Raw genomic sequence first — 19,337 nt, 5'->3', positions numbered from 1 at the left:
ATGATAATTATGAACATTTGATCAATTAAAACCTGTGTCATTAATCCACACCCCGGGATATTTGGTGTGATAGTGAAAAGCCAGAAATATCACATGTACCAAAAAAATACTTTCGCAAAATAAACTTCAATTAATTCCCATATTTACCGCCAGTCAACTTCATCCGCCCAAGTTAAAAAATCAAAAATCATGAAAACTAAAATGAACGACCAACGAAGATTTGACGGCCCGAGCCAATACTCTTTATGTAGACATGTTGTCTCACAAGTTCGCTACTTTCACTTTTCTTTTTTTTTTTAGAAGCAAATTAATAGTTAATTTAATTTTAAAGTATTAGCAATGAATTTCAAAAATTTTTTAAATTGGTTTAAGAATTTTGGAGGCATATTACGATGTAGTAATAGTCGTAGTTTTGCTGATTTTTGTGGAAGCATGAGATAAAGATATGTTGAAAGGATGGAATGAATACGAAAGTGCTCTAATTAGATTCTAATTCATGCTCAAATTATTTTCTTTTCATTGATTGAAAATGATTCAATCGTCAAGTTACTTTTTTAAGCATTACTATGTTGTTCAAATAAATGATACGTAACGTTGAGAGGTATATGAAGATGGGATGAATTGTTAGATGTTTGTGCAAATTTTCAGAAATTTGAAAATTTAATTGATGTGATGTTATGATGTCACTGATAAATGTATCTTCTTGTTTTTTCCCTACGGAAATTCTATAGATATCATAATCATATGTTTTGGCGTATAAAGGTATGATCAAAGATGTTGAAAATATACGTTAAAATGAAGGGGTTTCTTTTTTTTTCAAGCTAGAAATTTAAATTTTTATGATGAAATATATACCACATGATGTTAAAATATGTTTGAAACATTTCATCAAACTTATTTTAGTACGTAATACAAGTTATACGTTATACGTAATACGTAATAGTTATACGTAATATACGTAATAGTACGTAATACAAGTTTTCTATATATTTTTATTTTACGATAACAATAAGTTGATAAATTTGTAGATATGGAAATTTTACCGCTTTATCAATAAATCGATATCCCAGACGGACTGGTTGATATTTAAATGATAATGAAGGAAGACAAGGATACAGTCAAAAAAACTCTTTTACGACGTCGTAGTGATCCAACATCAAATCATATTGGCACGACTGATGCGTAATTATTTTATCTCTATTAGTAGTAAATATTATCAAAGAATGAATTCCTTATCTGGCTTGTTGAATGGTCTTGAACAACAAATTGTGATATCTCACAACCAAATGTCCTAAGACTTATAAAAGTATAATCGAGCTGTTAATGCTAATTAAGTAATATATCTTCCCATTGATAGTTTTTTTTTTTTGGTGAATGCTGTTATAAAGATTTTTTGGGGATTACTTCAGTTCCACACATAATATTCCGTAACAATCGATAGAAGTGATGAGAAGACGAGAGATGGAGAGGGGTTATGTTATTCATTTCGACTCATTTTTTGAATTGTCGTGTATGACAAGAACATTTCTTCATATTTTTTATCTGATATTAGAGAATATTTTACATTACAAATTATATATTACATACATGAATACCTTCGTTCTCCATCACATTCACGTATTTGCATATATACACGCGCTCAGATATATACACAGGAATGTATACATTTCTCGTAACAGCAAAGCATTTATACTACATAGCATAATATTCTATTAGTTATTAGTCCTGGTAGTATATTCAGCTTCTCACTTCTATTCCTTCCTAATGGATATCAGCATTAGAGACGGTACTTAATGCTAAAAGACATCTCTTCCTAGTGGTTATGTTACATTCTGAAATTTCATACTTTAATTTTAATTGAAATTTTGAAATTGAACAGTTTTATATTTTATAGGATTGTGGCAGCTGAATTACCATGGGGCTCGCTAAAAGTGGTCAGTATGACTGGCGTTGATTTCTCATCTCCACCAGGTCATTTTGCTGTCAAATCATTATTACAAGAATTATTCCTCATTTTTGATCGTAGGATTCATTCCATCGAAGATGGCGACATTGTAAGTCTTGGCTGGTTATTCTACTTTTTTTTCTTTTTTAATGTAATCCGTTCTTTTTTGAATTCATAACGATTCACTGCTGTGAATGCTATTTTCTATTTTTAAAATTTATATTTTTATTGTAGGAACGTAACATTAATAAAACACTTCAAATTGGAGACGATACATATATAGAAAACCTTCTACGAGTCTTAAATACGCTTTGCGAACATTGTTTGCCATCTGTTCTTGCAACATTAATTAGCTGGTATGAGAAACAACTGGAACCTTTCAAAGAACTGAGGTGAACTGTTCAATTAATCAAGAGCATCTGAGTGTATCAGTCTATTTTATAGAAAATTCTAGTGCAGTACTTCGATCTGTAGATAATTTTTCAATAGATCAAATCCGAAATTCCTTTTTTTATTTGCATTAAAAGAAATAATGTATCTACGAGTCTTGAGCACGCTTTGCGAACGTTGCTTGCCATCTGTTTTCGCAACATTGTGTTTTGTATTTTGTTCGTCGCCTTGCCTATTCAATTGTGGAAATTAATATTTTCGGTTGTGTTATCCTTCTTTACGCAGTAGTCGACTTAGCTAATAATATTTTTGTATGGTGCAAGGCAATCATTGATTAAATTATTTGATTCCTCCATTTTTTGTCCCAGTTAATTCTCAAACTCTTGAAATTGCAGTGAAAAAACTGCGAAATCAGATGAGCAACGCCTAGCAATCAACTATCTTTTCTGCGTCATCCTGATTGAAGTTTTACCACAACTACACTTCTTCCCCACCATTTGCGACAATTCCGTATCATGCATTGTGGCCTTGGCATTTGACGAAGTTGCATATCGTGAACTGTATGTTTTTATGAAACATGATGAAATCTATCTGCACTTGATCTAGGAAAAACTAAATTTAATAAGTAAATCAACTAAGTAAACTTATATAAATCGCATAATAACTTTCAGGCGACCTAATAGTAAGATAATTAGTTATCATTAGCTCGATTTCCTCACAATTTGTAGTTAACTCGTCATTTTGTTTCTTTTATGGATTTAATTTTCAAGTTCAACCTATGGTTCAAATTACAATAATTACTTGCTGGTAGCCGAACGTTATGCCGAGGTCCTTGGTGTTTTGTCACAGACGCATGCTGTTCTAATACAGCGTACATTTCTTAATACATTGGATGAACTCCGAAAGGAAAATCCAATGACTCCATTTGGTATGAACTGCATAATCGCTTTGCTGATGGCTATGAAGTTTTACAGAATAAAGGTAAAATGGTTTTTATTTTTCTTATTAGAAAGTAAATACATTATATATGTTGCTGAGCTTTCAAATGTAAATATAAGGTAGTTAATTTCGATTTCATTATGTAATTCTTTTTCGTTTCTTTTTAGACCAATGATGTTGTCGAGTTCGAAATTGGTGTACGTTTCTTAGATGAACTTGGACAGTATTATTTGGATGTCAAGCAAAAAGATATCAAACACGCAATTGCGGGGTTGCTAGTTGAGATTCTTCTTCCAGTTGCAGCGGTAAGTTTGCTTTTTCTGTTTTTAAATGAAAATAAGTTTTTGTCTCACTAATTAGTGCATTGGCTTCCTCATGTTACCTTATCACTTGGAAATTTAAACTGAGTACTTTAAATTAATGTTCCCCCTATTCAAATGTTTATTTACTTGTAATAGCTAGTTCCATTTTCGTTCAGTAATTCTGTTTTCGTTCCCTTTTTAGTTCGAAAAATAGTTCCATTTTTTTCTTTTCAATGTTTACATTAGATTAGTTGAGAAGCTACGGATGTTTACCAAGCACACACCCTAATTTACGTAGGAATTTAAGTCAAGTTTACTAAACGAGAGTCATTTTCGTTTTCAGTAATTTCCTTGATAATGTTTAACAATTCGAAAAATTCCAATTTTCAGCAAATCAAAACGGAAGCAAATATACCTGCAGTAATATCATTTGTTGATAAACTTTATGCGCCTACATTTGAGCTAGTTAACAAGAAACGCGATAAAATGGTAAGGATGACTGTAGTTGTTGTAGGATTTTCTTTTAAATATAATTTGTCTAGTATCGTTAATTTCTCGCTGTTTTTCCACAAATATTTGAAAGTTGTGCTCTGTTCATTTTATTGTAATGATTGTTTTACCTGTTAGCGGGTTACCTTTGCAAGAGATGGTCTTATTTTAGGCAGCATACCCATTGCTGACATGCTTACTCTGTATTAGTCAGAGTAAATTTTTCTTGATGAATTGGCCACAATTCCTCAATTCTACATTGGCAAGCCTGAAAATCAAAGATGCAAAAGTATCCAGAGTTGCATTAGAATCGCTATATCGCCTTCTGTGGCACGTGTTTTGTTTTGTTTGTTTTTTTTTTTTTTTTTCTCTAAAGTCGTATTCGTACATTCAGTAATTAGCAATGTTAACTTATATTTGTTATGAGGAATAAGATTTGAATGAGTAGCCAAATTTTTTTTTTTTGCAATAATTCATTTTGTAGGGTATATGTGATACGAAATAACTGTGAAGGTAATACGACCACGCGAAATAGGTTGGAATCAATTTGTAATTCATTATTTCCGAAAGGTAACCGAGGTGTGGTACCACGTGATGCACCACTGAATATCTTCGTCAAAATTATTCACTTTATAGCACAGCAAAAGCTTGATTTTGCTTTTAAGGTATGTTAAATAATAAATTTGCAGCTAATACATTTTCTTCTGTAGTTAAACGAATCGCTACATTTTGGCTTATATTTACAACAATTTTGATTGAGCGTGAATTGCATTTTTTTTTCATCCTGTTTTGAAAATATAACATCATTAAGTGTAATCTGTAGTCACTTCGTTAAAAGAAGCAGAGTTACAATTTCTTTGGATAACTTTTTATCCATTTACTTTTCAGGAAATAATATTTGATTTGTTGGGTTGCAACAGGGCTCACAGTGTATTGAAGAGTTCAATTTATCCTGAACGTATGAATATCGGGATACGGGCATTGATGGTTATAGCGAATAGTCTGCAGCAGAAGGAGGGACCACCTGATATGCCACGTTCAATGGGTAAGGAAAGTCTTTAATGATAACTTTACTTTGCTATTTCAATTGGGCTAAAATGTATCACATTTCAGCTCTAAGTTCTTCCCAGAGATTAAAGAAAACATACATTTCTCGTCCTTTGACAGCTGAAATTGCTCGTTCAATAGGCATTGAGCTATACTATGCACCATGTAGGCGAGCTTTCGATTCGATTCTAAGAGCGTTGGATTCGCAGGTATGCTGTCTTATTCCTTCTTTATTCGATACGCAATACTTATTTACCGGGAATACATAATACATTCAAATACACCTGTTTCGTAGAATGGACACAACATCTGGTTTTACTTAATTCGAACCTTATATTAAATGGCTTTGATTTAAACCAAAACTCATTAACAGTTAGGAACTACGTATTCCAATTATTAGTTGCTTGTGTTGCATGATAATTTGCAGAAGATTAGAGTTTGTTACAGGTTGGGAAGCCATTAATGATGACTGCTGCACATACTCGAGGAAAAGAACCGGAAGAGCTGTTAACGTGAGTTAAAACATTGAAAGAGTAGCGTTAGATTTGAGGAATTTTGCGTTATTTAAATTCAACTATTCGAGGTGGTGTATTTGAAATGGATTTAGATTTCAGGGGTGATGTGAAACCTAAGTTGGATCTATATCGTACGTGTATTGCAGCGATTCCTCGCCTTCTTCCGGATTCAATGAGTCATTCGGTATATTTTTGTGATCGAATTTTCTGAAAGAATATACAGAAACAAACGAAATATTCTCATATGTTAATTATGGAAAGAAGTCAAATAAACTCTTTTTATTCGTTTGTACCAATATAATTTTCTCATTTTTCTCAACAGCTTTTTAGCTTTTTCTAATACATACATTTAAATGTGACTTTCCGTAATATATTTAGTTGTTTTATATTATTCTTAAAAATAATACATGTTTGTTTTGATTTTTTCAAGGAGCTTGTCGAATTGTTAGTACGAATGAATGTGCATATCGACGGAGAATTGCAATTACATGCAGCACAAACACTGCAAGCTCTTATGAGCGAATGCGCAGAATGGCGTGAAGATATTATTCATTCTTTCCTTAACTACATGACAACTCAGTTTTCTGTAAGAAATCTCTTAATTTTTATTCATTCTCAAATATTCGTTTAGAATCTAGGAATTTTTATCCCATTCCTGCCAGCCCTTATTTCTCTTACTTTTTCATTCAGTTCTTATATCAAAAAGTTAAAATTCATTGTTTAATGCTTTCCTCGAAAGAATATTAAGTTCAAAACGGGCATTGTGCCTGATGTTTTCTGCTTTATGGTAAATTCAGCATGACTTCAAGAATGATAATTTATAGCTGCGAAACATAAGAGGTGCATAGAAAATCGTTAATCTTATCAGAACTAAGAATTCTTTAAAATACGACTAACAATTTTCCTGTGGATGTAATGATATTTTTATAGGACACATATCCGCTTCTACTTGATTCATTACTACGACTTTTATATCAATTGTTGTTTACGTGGAAGACGGCTGTATATATGGAAAAGAAACGTGAAATGAGCGGTGGCACCGAACGAGATAACTGTTTCATTAATCCCCTGAGGTAGAACTTCTTAAGTCGCTTGTAGAGGAACTGTGTGAAAATTTTAGAGAATTTGCCACTGTTTTCATTGGTAATAAGGCTGTCGATTAATAGAGTGATTCAGAATATAACTGCAAGATATTATATTTGTGATAAATCATAATTCATCCAATGATCAGTTGAATTTGAAAATTGTAAAACTTTTTATCGTTTTAGAATGCAGATTTCACCGATATTAACAAATTCGATTGCTATAGCATTGCATGCAGTAGAAGGTTTCGCTCTTGCAATGATGTGTCAGTACAGGACACAATCCAGGAAGATTTCTATAAATATTTTAAAAGAGGTTATTAATGTCTAAAAAGATTTTTCGCTAGCAGTTTTTAAAGAAGCAAAATTTGTTGCGAGCATGCATATGTTCTAAATCTTTAGGTGCGAAATTTGCTAACGCTTGTAACATCACAACAGCATGATACACCTGTAATTGAGGTGTTGGATAGTGCAACACCGTATGTAATCAATAAATACATCGAACATGTTCCTCTTTATGAAAGGGTAAACTTTTTCGTCTAATTAACTCAGTATTTCCTTTAAATTTGAAAAGTAGAAATTAACTGGAATGATTAACTGATTTTTTTTTTAAAATAGTCATTTTTTTCTTTTTAAATTTATATTTTCATTTGCAGCAATCGTGGAATCATGATTTTTCATCAGCTTCGGATAAAATTGCATCAATTGAAACAGATAGCTGTTTGGTAAGTTAATTTGTTAGATTGATGCAATGAGTATAATGAGAGAGGACCACCGGCATTGACACATGTTAGTTATGTTGAAAGAAAAAAAAAACGCAAAATATCATTCGTCTTTTGATCATTTCGTTCAATGTTTCGAGGTGTTTTATCGTAGCTAACCATCTTTGCGGTATTGTAATTTTTATTTTGCATAAAATTTATAATTCACTTGCGTTTTAAGTCTTCTACACCTATCAAATTAACTATTCATTATGGTAGATAAGTTGACAGGATATTCAATTTCCGTCACAAATGACCAAATTTAGTGATTCAAGTTTTAACTAACTTATGTATTTAATGGTGATTGTAGATAATTAGTTACAGGTGAATAGTGATAAAGGTAACGAATATTTTCGATGGGACCCATGGGCTTCCGCACTTTCTGGTTACTGTGAACATCGTTTCCTCTTAACGCAATGCCCCACAGCCGTTTTCCATGCCTGGCCTGTAGTACAAGCTCGGCTCAATGCATGTAGTAATTTTGTGGATCCCAAGTACGTTTTTTTTCCTTTTGGATATGTATATGTGTTTACTTATTTATGTGGTTCTCTAAGTTATCCGTTCGATGTAGGTTGCTAATACTTCTTGACGGATTGAGGGGGCGAATGTTGATTGATTGGAAAAGGTTCTGGAGAATTATAAAGTACATTTCGGAACAGCTTGGATTTAGAACAGTTAACTAAGCAATTCTAATAGTAACTTGACTAATGCATAAGTTACGTGAGATGTCCATGTACGCGTGATATATTCGCTTCTTGTATTGTTATCTGCAGAGATAATATACTTTTTTTGCATTAATCAAAGCAATATAAATGAACCGTTCGTGATGCGAGTTAGTATAGGCCTACCATTCCTAACGAAATTGTTAAGCTCTTTTTAACAATTTTTTAACAATGTTTGTCTGAAAAATATTTGAAGAATAACTGAAAATATTGAAAAAATTTGAAGTTTCGAATTCCTTTTTTCAAATCCCTGTCTTTTTTTTTTCAACAGTAATCCACAAAATGAAAATCGAGCATCTTTGCTGCGGACATCAAAAAGTAAAGCAACAGCTTCACCGTTATGTGGCGAATCGCTTGGTCAAGACAGCTATTTGTCATTGTGGCAGAAGTATCTTGTAATGGCTTGTGCATTGGCACCACCGCATACTGATGCAGCTACTTTTAGCCGAGGATTTTCACCCACTTCATCGTGAGTTTAATTTTTTAACAAAATTTTTTCATGTCATGAATATTTGTAATGTATTGCTGCTGCTTGTATATTTTGGACTGTTGTGAGATCCATGTTAGTCTGTATCAAAAATAGTCTGTACTAGATTTTATTTAAAATAATTACAATAGCAATCACAGTTTCTTCCATTTAACTTACTAATGTTCGACTGCTAAATGCTAGGGCAATTGTTGTAGAGATGATAAAAAATATTGTGTTGTCAACATGCATGAACTCATATCATCCTAATGATTCTAACTTTTTCAACAGTAATTGAGATTGTGAATTATAAGAATATTCCGTGGGATTTATCTTATACTTTGGTAGTCTGTTGTAAATATGCATATGAAATTTTTTTTACTCTGAATTAATTTTTAAATCTTGACTCTGCCATCGTGTATTTTGTGAAGGTTCTTGAAATTTTAATGTTTTTTTGTGAAATTTAAATCATATTTTTGTATGATCTTTGACTTCTTAGTGCATTGCTAATTTGAAGTTTTTTTTCATAGTATGTTTTTAATACTAAGTTTTTTTAATAACATTTTTTTTAAGTATGACATGTAACTTTACATTATTTTCACTTAATACTCATTTAGGGTGGACAATGATGTGTTTCGCTCCTTGGCATCATCCGTCCGTGCTCCACGATCATCGGCTGCGGTGAATGCTACATTCTTCGTAAAAGTTGTAACTATGTTACGTTGGGAGCATATGACTGATATGCGTGATAGTGTCGTATTAGGTATTGGTTCAACAAATCCTTTGGCATTTGAGTTAGTATTTTGAAATATTGATACCAAGATTGAGATCTATTGGTTTTGTTTTATTACTTTTGTGAATGAATCTAGCCATTTCGTAATATAATTAAATGATATAACCGTCAGTCTATGAGCCTTTTTGTCACAATTTACTGTTCCTCTCACCAAAGATGCAATGGATGTCATGACTTCTGATCAACTTCATTTACAGGAAGTAACATATTTTCCAGTTCTTTCTGCAAACTTTCTTTTTATTTCATCATCACCTGGATTATTCGTACAATTCATTGATTTCCAGAGCACTTCTTGATGAGATGAAAGGGCTTTTAAGAGAAGTAATGGATCGGAAAAACGATAATAATGCTCGGAGGAAGAAACGGAAGGATCTATTACGACTGCAAATAATTCGCATACTTCAGGCCGGTTTTTGTTTCCTCTGAAATTATTGAAATGCTGTTTTGTTAGGCTGAATTTTTTCATTTTTCATTTTTTCCAAATTTTTTTCATTTCCTGCTTCATGATATTTCCCTATTGTTTTGCCAATCTGAGGATAGTGCAAGAAAAATTTAAATTAGGACTTATAATTGGAATGGAAGTACTTAAAGGATGGAAGATGTGTTCTGTGGAAAGATTAGTTCATAAAGTATAGTGATTGGGGAGATATTTCAAAGGCGACGATGAAATAAGTGGCAACTATGAGTATGAATATAAGAAAGACATGAGGAATTATTTAAGACGAAGTAAATAAAAATAGCCACATGAGATAATGAATTCGAAGTGAAGGAAGAAATGAATTACGAAAAAGCGCGAACATGACTTGGCTTTGAGTTATTAAGCAATTTGCTGTCATCTTAGTACATTGTAATATACTTTTTAAGATAGTAGAAAATTTTTTGTTTCAAATTTTTATAAAATATTGAGGTTAAGATTAAAAGTTAACAGGAGAAAAGTGTAGAAGAATCAGCCACTCTTTTAATTGCATGTTCATCAAGTTCCAATGTGAAGAGTTTTTCAGATTGCAACATTTAGAGGTGTGCTGCAATGTTCAGGTTGCATTGATGTTGAAAGTGGACTTTGTTCTGTCCTTGTTGACTTTTTGGATTCTATGCGACAGAATTTAGAATCTGACCAGGTTTACCTTTTGCACAACATTATTTATATTGAATGTGGGTATGAAAAATAGGTTAAGCGGTAGCAACCACACTAATATGATTGAATTATTACTATTAAAAATGTGACATTGTTGTTAAGAATTTTGTGTACATGTTCTTATTAGTTATTAGGATTAGTTTTTATTTTCTCTTATCTATAAATATTTTTAGGATCGTGATATGTTGCTATTGACAAATTTGCGATTGCATTTTGCAAAAACTATGGCAATGATTATTACCAGCATTGCACGTATGTTTACTTCTTTATCATAATAACTTTGTAATGTGGCATAAATTTTTGTGTGATTATTAGATTGCTAATTAATACATACTTTTTCCTCCATGCGATCTATAAAGGCCGTCTCGACCTTTGCGTAACGAAGAACGCATAAAGTGTGTCAGACGTTATAGTGTTTTAGGATTTAATTTTCTTATCAAGTTGCTTTCTGTTCTCTGTTAATTTACTGCAGTAGTGTGATTAGTAGTTTGAGAAAATATGAAATAATCGATTCTACTTTGCAGCAGAAAAAAGGCGAAACTTATTGGGCAATAATTTGAAGCAGAATTTATTTTTCTTATTCACTTCATGGTGTAGTAGAAGCATTGCATCAGATAAAAGGTTAGTTTTAAAGGTAAAAAGTTAGGAGGGTTAAGAAATTGCCAACTTGAAACTTTGAAAAAGTTTGATTCCCAACCATTACAATGCGTTTACATTCAGACGCGACAGTAACGTTGGAACATATGTAGAACAACGAGCTGTTGAAGCAATGTGTGCATTATTATGTTGCGGACCAATATTTGAACCGATTAAAGCTATCGGAGAAGATGGTTATTTGTATGGCTGGTTGGAAGCTTTGCTTGATTCAAATAATCCTGTGGTATGGTTATGTAGACTGGGATTTTCTTGCAATCAAATTCAATATTTGTTTGATTTATGATTAAATCCACTCCCAATGAAAAATTTCTACTTTCAACGTACTACTTCTTCAACATAAGTTAACAAATTAGGCGCTGCATAAAGCAATTTCATTATAATAAATTGGTTTATCTTTAACGAATTTTTGGAAAAATTCAATGGTTGGCCAATTATCATAAATTGTCGTAGATACGGATATGAACTGGTGGATTTTATCTATATCCATGATATAAATTCGTTAATATTCCGCCCTTTTAAATTACTGTTATTCTGAAAGGAGAGAGAGAATTGTTCATTTGCAGCTCGAAAAATTGTTCGAGTCCACGTTAAGTACGATGCTTGATTTGAACGATGAAACATCGCAACTTCTAGAATGGACAATTAACGTTTGCTATTCCAAACCTGCTTATGTGGCGGCGAAAAGCTTCCGTTCATTGGTTATGCTTTTCTCTCGAAGGTAGTTTGAAATATAGTATGCTGTTTCTTGCATTCTAATGAATTGAGTGCGTTAGCTTGTAAGTATTGCGAAAAAGGGTCTTCCCAATTGTTGTGACCAATAATTGAATAGTATTACTGCCTACCGAGATATTTTTCGATTCATTTACCGCTAACGTACTCGTGGCAATTATTAATTGAATTCATATTTGGCCCAAGTTGCATTTTACTTAGCTTGTGATTGAAATTGGAAAGGATACTTAAGAATATTTAAGGAATATAAGCATTGATAATAAATTTTGCAATGATCGGAAATCAAAGTTTTTCCGCTGGATAGTTCTTTTTGTTATGAATAAAAAAGGTTGTTTTTTATTGTTAATGGGAAAAAAAATAAAAAGGATCTGTTTATCGTTAATAAAAGAGGACGCACTACACAATTGCAGGGAATATCCTTGTGAGTTCGATTCATTATTCGTCCTCTGTCAGATGTTAGCAGGAGACAGTGATACACGTGTTTCCGAACCTGCAGTACAGCTTCTTCATCTTCTACGACGACAGTTTCTAGATGATTCATTGACCGTACCAAATCTTATCAACCTGCATAATTTCTCATCAAATCAAATCGAAGTTTGTCGTTTGCTCGCAAAAACGTATCCCAAAATAACGATGTCGGTTTTTTCAGGTACAGTATCTGCTCTTCTAAATTTCGAAACATTGAAGACCAAATTAATCCTTTTATTAAAAAAATTTCGATCTAGTAACTTGATTACATAGCGATTATACAATCTATAGCGTAACATACATGTCAGAAATTTCAACTAGTCCAGAATGACATTCATGCGTAATGACTTCGGAAACTACACAGACTATAGCAATAGCTTAATCAATATGTAGATTGAACAGAACAGTTTGAGTTTGTCATCATGACTTCGTTCAATGTGGTATCAGTGGATACCAATTTTTTTCTCTTCAAAAAATTTCATTTTAATGATCCAAAGGTTTATTCTGCTATAAATTTTTGCGACTCACTTTTGATGAAGTTAAATTTAAACGAATTATTTCTTCGAAAATCTTTTGTAATCATGAATTTTAGAAGTTTGCTCTCGTGTTGAAAGTGCGAAATGCAACAGAAAGACTGCTATATTATCGCTGCTTTCTGCATGGTTGGAAAATATTCAACTTGTAGAGCCCCAAGTAAGTCACATTATTTTTATTGTTATTGTTGGTTGATATCGACACTATTTATCGAAGGTTGAAATTTAGATGATACAATTAAAGTTTGTTCGTATAGCGAAACGAAGAAAGAATATGATAATTTACTGACCAAAGATATCAGCTGCAAAGGAAAGATCACTTTCAGGAAGACAGTGCAAGAGATGGAAGTAATGGAGTAAGGTCAGGATGGGGTTCAACCGAAGCCACTCAACTAATCCTGAATAATCTTCTTTATTTAACAGCAACATTATCTGATAAGCATGTGAAAGAACTTTCGATGCTATGGAATACGTTAGCTATATCACATCCAACAAATTTGCCAATAATTGTGAATTATCTGTTTATAATGGCTTCGTTATCTCCCGATATGTTGTTGCCACATGTACGTTGTTACTGTATTTTGCCATCTTCTGAGTCAAGGAAAAAAAAACTTTTAATAATATGCATACAACCTTTAATACAACACAGTATAACTTTTGGTAGCTTATAAAGATGAAGTCAAAGTTGTAGTTGGAAACTGCTACATAATAGCTTTTGGTATTTGAACATTATGCAAAATAATAGGTAAGAGATAATTTTGGTCAATTTACTTTACCATGAACTTGAAATATATTTAGACGAAACGTGTATGTTGCTTGTTGATGGATTCAAGTGCACATAACTTGTTGAAAATTCTAATGAATGATATGGATTGTGTAAACGAACAATTCAAAGCAAATTTGGAACGATGTGAAATTCCACCGTTCTATCGTTACCAGAATACTTTGGAAATAACACATGAAAAGCAAATAGCAACAAAAACGAAGGAAACTAGTATGGGTACTACAGAAGTGGAACCAACTAATCCACTTAAAGGTTTTTTTTTCTTTTTTGTATTTCAGAGTATATTTAGAAATTTATTTTAGCATTGGACAAGACTTTTATCGATATGATTTGTTTGACTTTTTTTTTTTAAAATTGCTTTTACTGAGATTCTGTAGTAGTTCTGCTATTACCTACTCTCTTATTTAGTTGTTTTTTTCTAAAGTCTAACAAATCTGGCTTTTTCCTAGACATAGAATATGTCTAGGAAAAAGTATTTTCAAAAAAGTTCCCTGGACTTCTTTTGCCTTTTCAGATCATTGTATCGGATGAAGACACTGTTAGCATTATTCATGATTTGCCAATGCCAGCTTATGGAGGACACTATTCAAAATTGTCGTCTTTTCTGCCACCAACCACTCAACCAGTGTTGTTATTTACGAAGTGAAGTTGTTTTTTGATATTTATACACTATATACTTCAGATCTCTACGTTCATTGATGATTCATGTATTGCATCATCCGTTTGATAGGTTTTGGAATCAATGGCTGACTTCATAAGCTTGAATTATGCGCTTACCTGACTCCAACATTCCAATACTTGCGTAGCGAGTTTTTAAGGAATCAATCGATTTTAAGGAATCAATTCGCTTCTATACCAGTCAAAATTTCAATTTTATTTGATGATGTCATCCTGACTTTCAGAAGCAATTTGGCATTACTTCATGTAACTGATTTGTTACGGTGTCCTTCATCAGAAGAGTGGTGTGATCATATACCACTGTTGTTACATATTGCTGTCTTAGGATTGGATTCATTGCGTCCACTAATATGTCATCATTCACGACAAGTTATCATCAATATCATTTTATTGCAATCCGGTGGAATTGTTCCTGCTTCGCAGTTATCGAATATCCTACTTACTAATCAGGTTTATATGGCATACTTACAAATTCAATGACATTAGCCTTGGAAAGTTTGCCAAATGAATCTCGGAATGTAGAATTTTACATATTATTATCTGCTTATGCATTCTGATCCAAATTATTGTCTAAATCAACATTGGCTTGTATAGAGGATAATAACTGCTGATCGTTCTAAAACCGCTTAGACTCATTTTTGATTCAGTGTTAGAAATTGTCAGTGAGTTAAATATTCTGGTCTTTATTATAACTAAAAACTCATATGTAATGTAAAATCATCTAAAGGACAAAAAACTTATTAGACAGATTAATTGAACTAGAAGGAGATCACGAATTCAAACGTCTTCAACAAAGCAATATGATCATCATTTTCGCATAGCACTAGTCATAGCACAGCTATTTCTTCAAATGACATCTTTTGGAATTCGATTTTAGATAAATAGGGAAGGTCAGATAAACAACGGATCGAGTGCTGACGATAGCCGTACAGATAGTATTGCACGTGGTGAAACACCTACTTTTTCAACAATGAAATGTAACGAATATCAACAAATGCTGCTAAGCAATAATGGTTCATTTAGTACAACATCCGATATGATTCAAGCATTCGTATGTTGCATGTCTGAGAAGTTAGTTCTATTTTAATTTCCAAATGATTTTATAGATATTTTAGTTATTCGAATGTTTTAAAAAAAAATTCTGTCCTGAATATTGTAAATGTTAATGGAATATTTGAAGTGGTAGTTGGAGTGCTGAGTAAACAAATCATTTTAAATGGTTAGCTGGAAAAAATAAGAAAGTGCAATTTCGAACCTTTAAGACATCTTTTGATTTAGATGTATTTCGCATCTTAATGTGTCTAATCCTAATTTTAATTTTAATATTTCAATTAATCAGTTTTATGGGCATTTTCTATTGTTTATATATAAAATTACTCGTAGAGTATGCCCCAGTATCATCCTTACAGCCTTATTTTAAAAGATTTAAATACATTTATTTGCATAACTATTAACAATTTTTAGAATGGATAAACCTCTTTGGGCTAACGAAGATGTAACACCGCGACAATGGCGGATTGAAAGTGCTATACAGCTAGGATGTATGGTGCGTCATCTAGCTGAACTCCTGATTGATGCAAACCCAAGTTTGGCATTGCGCTGGTCGCAGCTAGCGATGGGAATGGCTTTGTCAACTTCAAATCGGCATATTGCTGGTCGTTGTTTCCAAATTAATTCTGCTCTTTGTCAGGTTTGTCCACATGGTATACAGTGAAAATTTTGAGTGAGAAATTTTTTAAATTTTAAGATTTGCAACCAAAAATTTTCGTAATTTCAGTCACCTTCACCGTGGATTCCGAATATTTTGTCACGTTTAGCAGAAACGGTTGGTGAGCCACATGAAGATACACAATCTTATGTGACAGATATAATGCTTTGTCTCCAAATAGCTGTCTCTCATTTATCCTTAATGCCTCAAGCATCAAATATTTTGCAATGTCCTACTCATACACGTTCCACATCTTATACACCTGCTGTATTGCATCAGATTTCAAATGCTGTTGCTTCAACTGTTTTATCACCAACTCGTGAACGGAAAGGTTTGTTTCAATTTAAATTATAATAAAATTTAATACCACTTACTTAGACTAATCGGTCATCTCTTGCATTGCATCTTTCGGAGTTAACAAAACGACACATCTGATTTCGTCATTTTCCCCTTTTACTAATGACTAATTAAACTTCCGAAATGGTTTAATTATTTTCAATGAATCTGTCGTTAGATTCTCTTACCTTGATTCATAAAACTTTTAAAGATATATTCCACTTTGTCTTGGCATCGCCCAGTTATTACCATTTCTTTTACAACCGAGAGGAGTTCCTAGATCGAATTTCACTGATGTTAGTTAAGTCAAGTTTTGATGAGTCCTAGGTTGTTATTATTTTTCTTAACAACGAGAATAAACTTTTTAGTTTTGTTGGATTCATAAAATTTATTAACATGGACATATTTTTCAGATATGCGACATTCAGTTTTGGTAACTGATGAACGAGAAGCACCGGCAGGTTTAAGTCGAAGTAAAAGTGCAACAGCCTTGAAAACTATGGATGCTGGTGTTGGTGAAGATTTTTCAACACTTTGTCGGTTATTTCTAATTGCTGTCGCGATGCTTGAATCAAATTCTGACAACGAGTATCTTCTCGCACTACATCTGTTGGATAAGGTTACTTTTAATAAGAGTTGCATAAAAGGAAGCAAAATTCCTGATCACATGAAAGAAAGACTTTCAGATTTCGTTCAGCCATAACCATCATCGCAGATGTTGGTAAATTATAAAAAAAAAAAAGAAAAAGAAACACTGAATTTATTCAGTTCATACCGTTTTCCAGTTCTTTTAGTAACTATTTTCTTGCAAGCCGTGAGTCTTCTAGAAACAATCTTCGGCTTGAATTCTTATTGATATGGGTTCGATATCGTTGATTTGACACTCATTAGTGATTTCATAATTTCTTAATTAGTGGAGCATTGAAATTTTCTAATTCTAAATTCAGCTGTCTCACTTTCATTAATTAAATTATCGATAATAGTACCATTTGGTTATTGGGCAGTTCATTGATGACATTATTTAATTATTGGGTAGCAGTTTTTTTTTTTTTTTTATTCAGTTTTATTCAATGATGCTACTTGTCACTTGACATTCTAGTAGTGCTATTATTTGTTAAAAAAATTTGTTAGGAAAAATGAATTTAATGAAAAATGGAAAATGATTCTTTTTAGGTCAATTATCTGGTCGATTTCTTTTTATATCATTTTTTTCAATTTAAACGAATAATTCCGGGTATTATCTTTTTTCTTGCAGGTGTTTGATGCAGCAGCTTTAGATAAAGCATTATGCCTGCAGCGTCTGTCAAAAACAGTATCACAGTTGGACTGGAAAAATTACGGTGGTATCACTGGCTTAATTATGAAAGGTAAATTCATCTGTGAATCCTTTGTTAATCGTGAAAAACTTACCAAATCCTTTTAGTCAGTAACTTTGATACTGAAGTTGATTGGACCTTTATCTTTTTCTCACTTTTGGTCATACAAATCATAATGGTTTTTTAATAATCTAACATAAGGTAATAAAGTGCCATAAATAAGGAAAAACCAGAAAACAGAAGGCGAAGAAGGACAGATATCTATGAGTTGTTTTACAATTATAGTAATGCTCTAAAAAAGCCAAATCACCGGATTATCACCATTCGGGTCTTAGATTTAAATTAGGATCTAGAAGTTGCAAAATGATTTTATTAAATTTTTTTTTGAACTGTAACAATCATGATGACACTTATTTGTCATGTGTTTTATATGGCACTTATGTGTCATCATGATTGTTACAGTAAAAATTTAATAATTGTCTTGATTCATTTTTATATACTATGAAACTTCTAGGTACAACAATACAGTCAGGTTATGAATTATCGCTGTCATTGCTACTGAAATGTCTGGAAGTGATAGATGAACCAGCAATGGGACCATGCAGTCTGATTCCTTTACTGATTACTTCATCTATGCCATTACTTTTGCTTAATTTCGAAACACCCACAGCACTCTGCTTATCGATTACTAGAAAGTTGGCTGAGGTATGATTAGTCACTTTTTTGAAATTAAATTACTCCTGATATCTCGAATATCATTAAATATTAAAAATGGATTGTATTTCATTAGCTGCGTACTGTTTTTATTCAAATTTTAAATGGAAATCATAGAATCTTATTATAACCATAATTAATGGACCGATTATGCCATATTCAAGAATTGTGGGGAGTATTTTAATCAAAATCTAAGAGTTTGGTGAGGTAATTTTTCGTTCATCTCAACCTAATTCTAGGAATTTAGTATGAAACATAATTCAAAAAGATGATATTAAAGTTACTAATTATTATAAAAATACGGATTTCAAATTTTTTCATTCAAAATTTCTTGTATTACTTCTTTGTAATAGTGTAATTGTCTTTTTGATCGGCTTTCCGAAAGATACTAACCGACTAACAATCAATCATTTATATCAATCCATTCTCTGGTTGAATTATTTGTGATACACATGTGATACTGCTTATTATGAAGGAAAAATATTTTACCATATTATAGAATAAATTTTCATGAAACAGGGATATTTCATTTCAGTTCCTTTCGGAACGAATAACAGAAACGGAAGAACAATCACTTGACAATCCACTTTCTCATTTATCATCTGTAAGTTATTGTTCGATAAATCTGTTTTCCATTAAAAGTTACGCTACATATCAGACACTACTGATCATCACATTCGTTGTTTTTCAGCATTTTTTTTTCTTTACTTTTTGCAGTTGATGTTAAGGTTTTTTTTCCTGGTTTTAGTTTTTTTCCTATTTAATTCATTTTTAGATGATGCATAAATTCGCTCACACTCGTTGTTTTTTTCAGCATTTTCCTCCCGG

General features: G+C 32.2%; 1 protein-coding gene across 1 annotated transcript in view; it reads left to right on the top strand.

Annotated features, from left to right (window-relative positions):
- Positions 1–1,026: 1,026 nt before the first annotated feature.
- The window catches only part of LOAG_18577 (SAX-2 protein), a gene marked incomplete at its 3' end in the record, with an annotated part of 27,746 nt that continues 9,435 nt past the window's right edge, over positions 1,027–19,337 (top strand). Inside the window, exons 1-40 of the mRNA XM_020451239.1 lie at positions 1,027–1,182; positions 1,895–2,054; positions 2,180–2,337; positions 2,731–2,895; positions 3,106–3,316; positions 3,442–3,579; positions 3,967–4,065; positions 4,238–4,395; positions 4,550–4,730; positions 4,954–5,110; positions 5,179–5,321; positions 5,560–5,624; positions 5,727–5,811; positions 6,058–6,213; positions 6,558–6,700; positions 6,896–7,025; positions 7,112–7,234; positions 7,366–7,434; positions 7,795–7,964; positions 8,464–8,661; positions 9,276–9,452; positions 9,736–9,856; positions 10,453–10,569; positions 10,760–10,838; positions 11,111–11,207; positions 11,307–11,466; positions 11,807–11,961; positions 12,383–12,621; positions 13,033–13,133; positions 13,300–13,536; positions 13,772–13,984; positions 14,272–14,399; positions 14,660–14,885; positions 15,313–15,506; positions 15,900–16,125; positions 16,213–16,474; positions 16,893–17,098; positions 17,735–17,846; positions 18,310–18,500; positions 19,045–19,113. Of these exons, the coding sequence (XP_020304996.1) occupies positions 1,091–1,182; positions 1,895–2,054; positions 2,180–2,337; positions 2,731–2,895; positions 3,106–3,316; positions 3,442–3,579; positions 3,967–4,065; positions 4,238–4,395; positions 4,550–4,730; positions 4,954–5,110; positions 5,179–5,321; positions 5,560–5,624; positions 5,727–5,811; positions 6,058–6,213; positions 6,558–6,700; positions 6,896–7,025; positions 7,112–7,234; positions 7,366–7,434; positions 7,795–7,964; positions 8,464–8,661; positions 9,276–9,452; positions 9,736–9,856; positions 10,453–10,569; positions 10,760–10,838; positions 11,111–11,207; positions 11,307–11,466; positions 11,807–11,961; positions 12,383–12,621; positions 13,033–13,133; positions 13,300–13,536; positions 13,772–13,984; positions 14,272–14,399; positions 14,660–14,885; positions 15,313–15,506; positions 15,900–16,125; positions 16,213–16,474; positions 16,893–17,098; positions 17,735–17,846; positions 18,310–18,500; positions 19,045–19,113 (6,111 nt within the window). The 5' untranslated portion in view covers positions 1,027–1,090. The remainder of the gene's footprint in view (positions 1,183–1,894; positions 2,055–2,179; positions 2,338–2,730; positions 2,896–3,105; positions 3,317–3,441; positions 3,580–3,966; positions 4,066–4,237; positions 4,396–4,549; positions 4,731–4,953; positions 5,111–5,178; positions 5,322–5,559; positions 5,625–5,726; positions 5,812–6,057; positions 6,214–6,557; positions 6,701–6,895; positions 7,026–7,111; positions 7,235–7,365; positions 7,435–7,794; positions 7,965–8,463; positions 8,662–9,275; positions 9,453–9,735; positions 9,857–10,452; positions 10,570–10,759; positions 10,839–11,110; positions 11,208–11,306; positions 11,467–11,806; positions 11,962–12,382; positions 12,622–13,032; positions 13,134–13,299; positions 13,537–13,771; positions 13,985–14,271; positions 14,400–14,659; positions 14,886–15,312; positions 15,507–15,899; positions 16,126–16,212; positions 16,475–16,892; positions 17,099–17,734; positions 17,847–18,309; positions 18,501–19,044; positions 19,114–19,337) is intronic.

Source organism: Loa loa, assembly GCF_000183805.2.
Source record: "Loa loa unplaced genomic scaffold supercont3.375, whole genome shotgun sequence".
Taxonomy (NCBI): domain Eukaryota; kingdom Metazoa; phylum Nematoda; class Chromadorea; order Rhabditida; family Onchocercidae; genus Loa; species Loa loa.
The sequence above is the reverse complement of the archived record's forward strand: the minus strand, read 5'-3'. Positions and strand labels throughout refer to the sequence as shown.